This window comes from Lepidochelys kempii, chromosome 2, assembly GCF_965140265.1.
Source record: "Lepidochelys kempii isolate rLepKem1 chromosome 2, rLepKem1.hap2, whole genome shotgun sequence".
Lineage (NCBI taxonomy): Eukaryota > Metazoa > Chordata > Testudines > Cheloniidae > Lepidochelys > Lepidochelys kempii.
This window is the reverse complement of record NC_133257.1, coordinates 160,788,695-160,801,079: the sequence shown is the minus strand read 5'-3', so window position 1 is coordinate 160,801,079 and position 12,385 is coordinate 160,788,695. Positions and strand designations below refer to the sequence as shown.

Below are 12,385 nucleotides of genomic sequence, written 5' to 3'. Positions count from 1 at the left end.
GCACACTATTACTGAAAAATTGCTTACTTTCTCATTTTTACTATATAATTATAAAATAAATCAACTGGAATATAAATATTGTATTTACATTTCAGTGTATAGTATATAGAGCAATATAACCAAATCACTGTCTGTATGAAAGTTTAGTTTGTACTGACTTCACTAGTGCTCTGTTGTAAAACTAGGCAAATATCTAGATGAGTTGATGTACCCCCTAGAAGAACTCTGCGTACCCACAGGGGTACACGCACCACTTGATGAGAACCATTGCCCCAGGGGAGCCCCCCGCCCCAACCTAGAGAAGAAACATCCATAACCAGAATCAATGCATGTAGGGGAGTAGCAAAGAAACTCCGATACACATATTGGTTGGATCCATCCACCAATCCAAAGAGGCTAACATTCCTGTAGGCACTCAAGCCAGCATGTCTAATGGGTGGCAGGTTGGGGAGCATACTGAGCTTACTCATCTCTGCACGATCGTGAAATGAAGTCTGTCATGCCCAAATATGTATGTGCAGGAAGCTATATGCTCCACAAGTCTGAGACAGTTCCTTACAGTCATGACTGGATGGGCTTTTAGATCTGAAGAAATGGCTAACATTATCTGAAATCTGGTTTTCAGGACTGCTCCTTTGAAGTCGATCATCTGGAGACTGACTTCTCATTGGTCAGCAAATCCAGAACTCTGAAGAGGGACCGGATCTTGGCCATACTTCATTTTACCTGTCTCTTGGGCTAATCCTTTACTAATTGGGCTAATCCAGGTATGGAAGTACTTGTATCCGTTTTCTTTAGAAACACAGCCACCACCACCACTACGCATTTTGTAATTACTCACAGGGCCGTGTATAGATCAAATGGTAGGAATGTAAACTGATCCTGGGTGTTAACTAGAAATTTTAGAAATCTCGTGCGGCTTTGACAGATAGCCACATGAAAATATGCATCACTCAAGTCAAGGGCAGTGTACTAGTCACTGGGATCAAGGGAGGGAATAATGGAGACTAGAGTGACCATACAAAACCTTATTTTCTTTATACGTTTATTCAGCTCTTTCAGATCTTATATGGCTCCGAGACCCTCCTGTGCCTTTGGAATCAGGAAGTAGTGTGAATAAAGCCCCTTCCCTTTGTGCAGGAGGAACCTCATCTGTAGCTCCTAAATAGAAAAGAGACTTCATCTCTTAAAAGAGGACAACCTTGTGAGAGTGGGTTTTTGAAGAGAGATGAGGAAGGGGGAGGAACTGAAATAAACTGAAGAGTGTATCCAAGTTTCATAGGGCTTGGAACCCATTGATCTGTGGTAATATGCGCCCAAGCACACAGGAAGTTGGACAACCTGCTGGAAAAAATGGGTGGGAGAAACTGGTGTAATGCAGACTGGTAAACTGCCCTCAATATGGCAATCAAATAGACTGCTTGGCATTTCCAGGCTACCTGGAAACAGTTGTGGGGAAGAAAAATGCAGATTCCTCCTCCTGTGATTCTTCCCCATCTTTCTGGACTGGTCAGAATGTCTAGCCATGAATAGGTGACAAAGCTGGAATGACTGAGGGAGGAATGGTTTCTTTTTATGGTATGGGGTGTAAATTCCTGAAGACTTAATGGGACTAAATCGGGGGGCCCAGATAATCTTCATCCAAGAATATTAAAAGAATTGGCACAAGAAATTGCAAGCCCATTAGCAAGAATTTTTAATAAATCTGTAAACTCAGGGGTTGTACCGTATGATTGGAGAATTGCTAACATAGTTCCTATTTTTAAGAAAGGGAAAAAAAGTGATCCAAGTAATTATAGGCCTGTTAGTTTGACATCTGTAGTATGCAAGGTCTTGGAAAAAATTTTGAAGGAGAAGGTAGTTAAGGACATTGAAGTTAATGGTAAATGGGACAAAATACAACATGGTTTTACAAAAGGTAGATCGTGCCAAACCAACCTGATCTCCTTCTTTGAGAGAGTAACAGATTTTTTAGATAAAGGAAACGCAGTGGATCTAATTTACTTAGATTTTAGTAAGGCGTTTGATACTGTGCCACATGGGGAATTATTAGTTAAATTGGATAAGATGGGCATCAATAGGAAAATTGAAAGGTGGATAGGGAATTGGTTAAAGGGGAGACTACAACGGGTCCTACTGAAAGGTGAACTGTCAAGTTGGAGGGAGGTTACCAGTGGAGTTCCTCAAGGATCAGTTTTGGGACCAATCTTATTTAATCTTTTTATTACTGACCTGGGCACAAAAAGTGGGAGTGTGCTAATAAAGTTTGCAGATGATACAAAGCTGGGAGGTATTGCTAATTTAGAGAAGGACAGGGATACCCTACAGGAGGATCTGGATGACCTTGTAAACTGGAGTAATAGGAATAGGATGAAATTTAATAGTGAGAAGTGTAAGGTCATGCATTTAGGGATTAATAACAAGAATTTTAGTTATAAGCTAGGAACGCATCAACTAGAAGTAACGGAGGAGGAAAAGGACCTTGGAGTATTGGTTGATCATAGGATGACTATGAGCTGCCAATGTGATATGGCTGTGAAAAAAGCTAATGTCGTCTTGGGATGCATCAGGAGAGGTATTTCCAGTAGGGATAAGGAGGTTTTAGTACCATTATATAAGGCACTGGTGAGACCTCACCTGGAATACTGTGTGCAGTTCTGGTCTCCCATGTTTAAGAAGGATGAATTCAAACTGGAACAGGTACAGAGAAGGGCTACTAGGATGATCCGAGGAATGGAAAACTTGTCTTATGAAAGGAGACTCAGGGAGCTTGGCTTGTTTAGCCTAACTAAAAGAAGGTTGAGGGGAGATATGATTGCTCTCTATAAATATATCAGAGGGATAAATACCAGAGAGGGAGAGGAATTATTTAAACTCAGTACCAATGTGGACACAAGAACAAATGGATATAAACTGGCCACTAGGAAATTTAGATTAGAAATTAGACGAAGGTTTCTAACCATCAGAGGAGTGAAGTTTTGGAATAGCCTTCCGAGGGAAGTAGTGGGGGCAAAAGATCTATCTTGCTTTAAGATTAAACTCGATAAGTTTATGGAGGAGATGGTATGATGGGATAACATGGTTTTGGTAATTAAATATTCATGGTAAATAGGCCCAATGGCCTGTGATGGGTTTTTAGATGGGGTAAGATCCAAGTTACCCGGGAAAGAATTTTCTGTAGTATCTGGCTGATGAATCTTGCCCATATGCTCAGGGTTTAGCTGATCGCCATATTTGGGGTCGGGAAGGAATTTTCCTCCAGGGCAGATTGGAAGGCCCTGGAGGTTTTTCGCCTTCCTCTGTAGCATGGGGCACGGGTCACTTGCTGGAGGATTCTCTGCTCCTTGAGGTCTTCAAACTACAATTTGAGGACTTCAATAGCACAGATATAGGTGTGAGGTCTTTTTTAGGAGTGGTGGGTGAAATTCTGTGGTCTGCATTGTGCAGGAGGTCAGACTAGATGATCATAATGGTCCCTTCTGACCTAAATATCTATGAATCTATCTATGAATCTATGACTTCAACTTAGCCCTCAAGTCCCTCAGACTGTGAAGTTTCTCATCAGTGTGTGGCAAAAGAAGAGTTGGACCGTCAAAGGGTAGACCATGTATAATATGCTGGCCCTCCTGTGGAAAAACCAACAATTAGAGCCATGAGCACCTGTGCATCACTACTGTAGATGTCATGGCTCTGATTGCAGTATCTGCCCCATCCAGTGCAGCCTGAAGAGACGTCCTGGAAGCCATATTGCCCTCTTTCAGTACTGCCAGAAACTCCTGTCTGGCATCCTCTGGCAATTTTTACATGCATTTAAGGACATCATCTCAGAAGGAGAAATCGTATGTAGTCATCAGGGCTTGCTGGTTCACAATATAACACTGCAGGCCAGCAGTGCAATACATTTTTCCACCTAAAAGATCTAATTTCTTTGCCTCCCTTTGGGGTGGAAGAAGGCTGTCCTTGACATTCCTTTCATTTAGTGCCAAAACCACCAAGGACCCTGGGAAGGGCTGTGTGAGAAATGTTCAAATCCCCAGGAAGGAACATGGTATCTTCACTCAGCCCTCTTAGCTATTGGAGGCAAGGATGATAGCATTTGCCACAATACCTTTGTGGTCTCCAATATGGTCTCACTTATAGGGAGCATCAGAATGGAAGTCCTATCAACCCCAATACATCACTCACCTATGAGAGGACAGCAGCAATGTTTTATCAGGAAAATAAGTGCATAAGCTCTGCTAAGAGACGTTCTTGTTCCACAATATGACCAACTATGGCAGTAACTGAGACATAGCAACAAGAGGAAGAGCACAATGAAATCACATTGAGGAGAGCTCACCATTTATATTACACAAAATAAAGGTGCAATTAGACTTCAGTATGCCATCATGTGACCTATTTGGCACGCTAGGACAGAAGACCTCTCTCTCAAGAAAACTACCCATTATGGTGCCCATCTATAATAATTTTCAGACCCATCCTTCGTATTTTTGCATGTTAGTAGCTGGAGACCCAAGACTTAGATTTAGGGGTGAAAGAATATACTGAAGAAGTAAAGGGTCAGGATTCTTAAGGATGCATTAGAACACAAAGTGATACTGAAGACTTCTGCCAGCCATGCCACTAAAATAGCCACTTATTTTCCCAGTACTTAACACACACGAATCTAGTTTACTTTCCCCCTTCAAGCAAATATTTTGTTCTCTAAAATCTTGCACAGTATCAAAGACAGAATGTCCTCAAATGAGGGGGAAAACTATTCTATAAATTCAATTTAATTTACTGACAAAACTAGAGATGTTTTTATGTCAAATGCAAAGTTGAGAAATATAATACAAATTAAGTTGAAAACAAAATACAGTGCAGCCATTACTGAAATGCTACTGTTTTCACTGTTAATGAAAGACTCTTGTCTTAAAAACAGTATTCATAAATTCAATTATTTTTCCAAGCAAAAAATGACAACGTAAACATACTCTACCACTGTGTAATTCTACTCCATAGAATTCAAGGGTTCGTGCTATGTTTATATAGCAGGACTCTGCTTCAGATTGCTTGAGACCACTAAAGGAAAAAACAAAAAAGTTATTAATTTTAACTACATTAAGTTAGAACAAGAAATTAAGCTTACTGACTTGACTATTTTAACTTATTACAAATGTTTCTTTTCAAAGCAGAAGAATCCTGTCATCTGGAGGTCGACAGATTAATCATACCTGCAAATACCACAGAAGCAGCTAAAAGATTCAGTATTTTAGCTCCTTCTAGACTCCTCCAATATAATCCAGGTAATTGTATCACAGTCCCATCTGAGCATAAGAATGGCCATACTGGGTCAGACCAAAGGTCCATCTAGCCCACTATCCTGTCTTCCAACAGTGGCCAGTGCCAGGTGCCCCAGAGGGAATGAACAGAACAGGTAATCATCAAGTGATCCATTCCCTTTCACTCATTCCCAGCTTCTGGAAAACAGAAGCAACTTTCAAAGTCTGAACCTTTAAATAACTAAAAACATAGAGCATAACTATTCACAGAGGTGGAAAAGATTTCAGACCAATTACTATTCTCACACAGTCATGCTTCTGCTCCAGTCTGGTGATTAACTGAAAGTAGCAAGCAGCCTACCCCAAAGAATAAGCAGAGGAAGAGCAGAATGAAAGGAAGACAATTAAAGAAAAGCAGACTGTAAAACCCAGCAACCAAAAAAGCAAGATCTGAAGAAATTACATCTACTTTAGTGTTTTATGAATTTAAAAAGAAATGGTGAGAAAGCCACTCTGCAAATTTCCTCATAAAACCTTCTATTTGTTTTTGCCAGAGATGTGGTAACAGACCTTGATGAATGTGCTGCAAGATTTGGAAGAGGTTTTCCCCCAGTCTTCTTGTAAGCTTCTTCATTTGCTAACCTGAACTACTGGGATACGTTGGCTTTGAAGCTTTCACACCTTTGTTCTTCCCAGCATAGGAGAGGAACAAGACATGAAATTTCCTAATTGGAAATAATTTGATCTGTAGGTATCAGGTGTCACCATCTGACCTTCTGAAACTCAATGCATTTAAGGCAAAACAAACTAAGAGTTACATCCTGGTAAAGGTTTCAGAGTAGCAGCCGTGTTAGTCTATATCCGCAAAAAGAACAGGAGTACTTGTGGCACCCTAGAGACTAACGAATTTATTTGAGCATAAGCTTTCGTGGGCTACAGCCCACTTCATCGAAAGGAAGTATAATGATGAAGGAAGCCAAGTCCAACTTAGTTACTGCCCTAAAGGATCTAGGAATGAGAGGAGAAAAAGCCAACTATTTGCCAGATGAACTTCTGAAGGCAGCTGAGTGAGGTACCTTGATTTGAGAGTCCTGAGGCTAATGAAGCTATCGAATGACCTGGAATCAGGAACTGTAAGAAACTGACATGGCCTTACAGCTACAGTAGGAAAACCAGGTTATGAAGACTTTCCAGATGCAGTAGTAACTCTAGATCAGGGGTTCTCAAACTTCATTGCACCGCAACCCCCTTCTGAAAACAAAAATTTCTACATGATCGGGGGGCGGGGGGAAGAAGAGAGCCTGAGCCTGCACAAGCCCTGCCGCCTTAGGCACGGGGGCCAAAGCTTGAGTCCAAGCCCCGCTGCCCTGGGCGGGGGGACCGAAACCCTTGGACTTCAGTCCCATGCCCCAGAAAGTCTAACACCAGCCCTGGCAACCCCATTAAAACAGGGTCGTGACTCACTTTGGAATCCTGACCCACAGTTTGAGAACAGCTGCTCTAAATGTAAAATCCTTCCTAAATCATAGTATCATAGAATATCAGGGTTGGAGGGGACCTCAGGAGGTCATCTAGTCCAACCCCCTGCTCAAAGCAGGACCAATTCCCAATTTTTGCCCCAGATCCCTAAATGGCCCCCTCAAGGATTGAACTCACAACCCTGGGTTTAGGAGGCCAATGCACAAACCACTGAGCTATCCCTCCCCCTGAATTAAAGGAAGCCATCTAGCAGATGCTCAGTATAAACCCTCACATCCATTCTCTCAAATTCCATGCAATGAAATATGTCCGTTAGTCTGTATGGAAGTGGCCACTACACTGACCACTGCAACAACAGATCTTTAGCAGGACTTAAAGACATCTCCAACCAGGAAAACCAGGGCCAACAATGTCAAAAAAGAATGAATTGGATAACATTGACTATGTCTTTCTCTGATCACTGTGACAACACTAGGAAACAGTGACTTGAGAGGATGACATATATCAAAGGGTATAATCATAACTATCCACCATTCTTTCCTGAGGTCCAGGTAGTTTACTCAGAGCTGCAGTTCCACTGACTGCTGCATCTAGGAACTTGCCAAAAGGACACTGTTCTTTGAACATTGCCTGGAATAGGAAAAGTCTTGGAGATGTCTGCATCCTATGACTGCAACCCAACACATCTCCTACTATGTTGGAACAGTAGAGAGAAATCACATTCATTTAGTTATCTGACAGTTGGTTTATATAGAAAATTAAGAACTGAAGTCTGTGTGTTTATGAGTCCTATCTACTGTATTTGAAAAATTTTGGTAAGGGCCTTAATTCTACTAAGGTGGAGGAAAACACACACCATATGCCTACAGAAAAGCAGCAGATGTAGTATCATAAGCCCTAAACTAAACAACAGAATTTAATCATAAGTCTGTGTACATAACCTGCATGAAACCTGTAGGTGTCCAGAAAAATCAAAGGAGGAGTCAGAGGACTAGCATAAAATTCCCACCTGCTCCAGTGAAGAGAAATGTTTGGTCACCTAACCAGAGACAGTTTGTCAGCATGTTTAGTGGACAAGCTGAAACTACTCCTCATATCTCCTCCTGGCAGTCCATACCCAAAACCAAGAGTTAGTGACGTGTCTGGAACCCCTCATGCTGGGTATAGATAGCATATGTTACCCCAAAACAGAACTGTAGTTCCTGTAGCTTTTGCCCTAGGGTTAAAGTGTTTATCCTTTTCCTCAAGATTGCTTATCAAACTTGGCTACTTTCTTAACATTTTGTCTAACTACCCCAAAAGCATGTTACCAGTTTGGATCAGGTGGATTCCAGAGACGGTGTCTACCTCTTACGATCACAGTCAGTTGGCTCTCCTAGCTACTATGGTACAAAATAAAGAATGATCAGAAAACCTTGTTATAAAAATCACATATCTACATAGAGGAGAATCTTTTTGTAGATTTAGAATTTTTTGTGTGAGCTGAAATAAAGGACAGCCAAGATTCCTGAACATCTGCAGCATTATCAATTAGTTATGGTGTCAACAGCTTTCCTAGCAGATAGTGCGCACACACCAGTGTCTAGAACAAGTGTATTCAGGAGACTGAGGTGCACTTCTGTGAGCTGGACTCAATCTCTCTCCCAGCTATGGCAGTGCAATGGAGAGAGATATGAAGGTCTTGGGTCAGAAACCGCACTGTGCATGAGTTTGTCAAGTTTGTAGCATCTTTGTGTGACCTTATCATTCCATCAGTTCCTCTTTTAGGACTATTGAAGGCAATAACTCAAACGGGAAACCTGAAAGAGATAAAGCAGGACATGACTGTTTACAGTGCAGTCCCGTAATCCCTATAAAGGGACAGAATTTAAAGGGGACAATCTGCTCTAGGAATTATGTATGGCCGACAGCAGATTTTGCTAACTCGTGTCAGATTAGACAGTCTATCATACCAAATAAACATAATTTCCCCAGGGACCCTACTGAAGGATGGGAAAAAATACCTTTATATATTTTTCCTTCTAATAGACTCCACTTAGGATACAGGAATTGCCGTATTGAATCAGATCCTGGGTCTAGCTAATGTAGTATCCTGTCTCAGACACTGGCAATCACCAGATACTTCCAAGGAGGATGCAAGAAATACCACACTAAGCAGATGTGGAATAATCAGACCCTTCATGAAGGTCTCATTGGCCTTAACCCCCAAGCAGAAGGTTTCAAAGGAGGGATTAGGCCCATTAGGAAGTATGAGGTTCTTTAGTAGGCAAATCTTCCCATGGATTGTCTCCTCAATTATCAACATCTGATTGCTTCAAATGAGGCAGTTAAACTCCTTGATTATCTGTATTTTGGTGTACCTGCTGAGTTAATTACCATCAACTATTACAAATAAGTATCACAAACACCTGACTCCAGTATTTAAGTACTTAGAGAGGAGTCTGAGGAGAAAAAGGAATCTCTTTTCTCACAGGCCCCACCTTTATCCATATCCATACTGTCCATTCACTGAAAAGACTGTGGTGAGGATTTGACTTCAACCCATCCATTCAGTGCCCCTTCACAATCCTTCACTGGCAAGAGTGATTTCTAACAGTCCCCCACCATTTTCAATTAACTTACTTATATCTGCACCCAGTGTGCAGGTTTCTAGCCACACCAGTAACCCCACATTTTTGGTACAGACTGCCAGCAGGGATGGGAGAAGTCAGCTTCAGCTTGTCCACTCAAAGTGAACAACAGCCCTGATTAGCAGTTGCCTTTGACAGGTAGAGCCAATAATCCCTTACAGTTTGGGTGTTACCTCACTTGTGCCCAGGGTTTGGCTGTCTGACTACTCCCAATATTCCATGCCAAGGGCCTGGAGATGTCAATAGGGGAGGGAGTAGACAAAGTGCAGGACAGTACCAAAGAGGAACTGCCAGAACCCTTGGGTCTACGGCCTAGATCCTTGAACTAAGAGAAGAGCTGCTGTGAAAAAGCTGTTCCCTGTGGTACAGAAGCAACGTACAGGGGCTGTGATGCAGCACATAGGCTTCTATGGTAGAAGACTGGAAGACACCAAGATCTTTATCATATTTCCTTCTGTGGCCTTTGTGGTCCAGTTAATTCAATCCACGCATCACAGTCTAGAAGATTCCTTCTATACGTGAGGACCAATTTTCCTTTAGTGTTATCCATCTTCATCTAAGACACTAATATTCAATGGATGCAAGACTTCTTTTTTCACTTAAAGTGAATTAAATACCTTCCCCTTCCTACCCAACTAATGCTTGCTAGTTACACCTCACCAAACAAGCAACGCACAATTAAAAGGGTAAAAAGTGACAGACAGATTCAAATTTTTATTTTTGAAGGACCTTTACATTTTTTATTTTTGCCTAGAAGACTGAACTTAATTATAATTTAGTTCAATTTGAAGTATTTGTTATGAAAAAGGACATAAAGATTAAAAAGTAAGCCAAATTTTAAATTTGATTTTAGATGAACTTTAAGTAGTCAGAAAATTAAAAAGATATTGTAGTGGTTTTTTTCCTGTGTGTTGCAGTCTAAAGGAGAAAACTTTAAAAGAGAAATACAAAGTACTATGCATAATGTAGCACGGAAGTTAACTACTGTCCTGAAAATATCCTCTTTCCTGACTCCTGACCAACAGACTTCCCTTAAAGATACTCAATCCTGATAGCAAATCTCAACCGTCACACATTAAAATCCATTCAACGCATCTCTGAGATTAAAACAAAAATGGAAAATTTCATCTCAAAAGTAATCTAAACAAGTTATGAAAACAAAAAGAAGTCACAATGTAAATTAGAATTCTAACTTCACTCTAGTCAAACATTTGCTAATGCCTTTAATAACTATCAATACAGTACTAGCTGTGTTAGTAACATACATATAGTCAATAAAAATGTTTCCCCACTTAACCCACACAGCAAACTTCAGCAGATATGTCAAAGGAATCAAGAAATCTAGCCACAGAATACATGCATACCCAATGCATTTTTTGACTAATAACTAACAGCCATAATGATACAAAACATTAAAATGACATATCTGGACAGCTGTAATTAGCTACCACCTTTTCTCTCTTAAACAGAAAACCCCAAATTATTCATGCTTTCCATAGCCTGATGAGAATCCCACAGGATTCTGATCATGGTCCAAAGGCCTCTAAAAAGGAGCTCTCAAAGAAATGCCCTCAATGTCTACCTGACACCAACATTAATTTATTATACTTTAATTGAGCCACTGATTTTATATCAAGATTTGTTTTTAAAATTAACTTATGCTACATTCCTTTGTACATACGTTTTCAATACATATATTTCAAAATCAGAAAGCTTAAGATTATTAAAAACAATATTAATGTAACATTCACCAGATTAAACTTTCAGGAACATTAACCTTCCCTCCCCTCCCAAATTTTCAACCTCATGAGGTGGAGGGGAAGGAGAGGGAATGGGAAAGATATTAAAAGTATGTGCTTACCTGTGCTGTTCATGTAGTGATTCTACTTTGGTTAAAAAATCTTCGTTCTGATCTGGTATGAAGCAATAATTTGAGAGATATCCTGAAAGATGTACTGAAGAGTTATAGTCTCCAAACTGAGCTGTTAGGGGAAAAAACCACATGCACAGAAAGGTTTCATAGATAGCCATAGTCTCACGTAAATACTGTTTATGGGAACTCCCCCCTCCACACTACATGGCATATTAACCAAAAGTAAGTACAGTTGTGGAAAACTGCAAGAATTAAAGATTATTTCTCACTGACCAGTTTTGTTTAACGTATCCATACTTTTGCTTCGTACGCCATAACAGATCTTGTTAGACTGGACATATTGCACCAGCAAAGAATATAACCATGTAAAATGTCACAGATGAAACAGAACTGTCTAAATCAGGAAAATCAAACTGAGCCGATTTGATGTGTGTGGCCCCATTACAGATAAAGAATCTGCAGAATGAAAATTCATTTTTTTAAATGTCTTGTATTTAAAACTATAAAGAAAATCTTCCAAACTTTAACTAACGTTGTTTTGTCCCATTATAACTACCGAGTTGTTATTTATCCATCTCCATCTTAACTGAGGGTTTAAGTTCGTCATGATAACCAATTCTTAATTTGTGCATGGATTTACAACAATCATATATGCACAAATGGCCAAATAAACAAAGGATAGAGACAGTGTTCTATACAAGTGCCCATAATAATATTTTCCCACTGAGTGATGCTGAATACAACAGTAAAGTCAAAAATGGACATATTTTCTAGCAATGGGATATCTGCTATAAATTGAAAGACAGCATATGGCCCTAACTTTGTAGCCTCAGTCCATGGACAAAAGTCAAAGATGTAACTCAGCCCTTTCCACAAAATAAGTTTGACACCCTTTGTCTAAAGAGCACCCTTTATGGATAGCAAGTAAGAATTTGTTATGTTTTTTTGTTGTTGTTTTGGTGTTTTGTTTTGATTCAAACACCTACCTGCTGCTAAAAGAATTACCTAGAACTAATTTCAATGGAATTCCAAGTTCACAAGTACAGATGTACCCAAATGACTCCGCAGTAATGCTTTCATATGCCAATCAAAATTACTGAAGTAATGTGATACTATGTAAATAACTAGAACCTGAACTA

General features: G+C 40.1%; 1 protein-coding gene across 10 annotated transcripts in view; it reads right to left on the bottom strand.

Annotated features, from left to right (window-relative positions):
* PTPN3 (protein tyrosine phosphatase non-receptor type 3) overlaps positions 1-12,385 on the bottom strand; it is a 277,972-nt gene that overhangs the window by 168,491 nt on the left and 97,096 nt on the right. For 7 of the 10 annotated variants that reach the window (XM_073332642.1, XM_073332646.1, XM_073332643.1 and 4 more), the window contains 2 exons: positions 11,235-11,355; positions 4,977-5,064 (listed from right to left, as the gene is read on the bottom strand). In XM_073332642.1, coding sequence (XP_073188743.1) covers positions 4,977-5,064; positions 11,235-11,355 — 209 coding nt within the window. Of the gene's footprint in view, positions 1-4,976; positions 5,065-6,340; positions 6,361-11,234; positions 11,356-12,385 lie in introns of those variants that run through there. The other 3 variants (XM_073332652.1, XM_073332651.1, XM_073332650.1) reach the window with 3 other exon arrangements.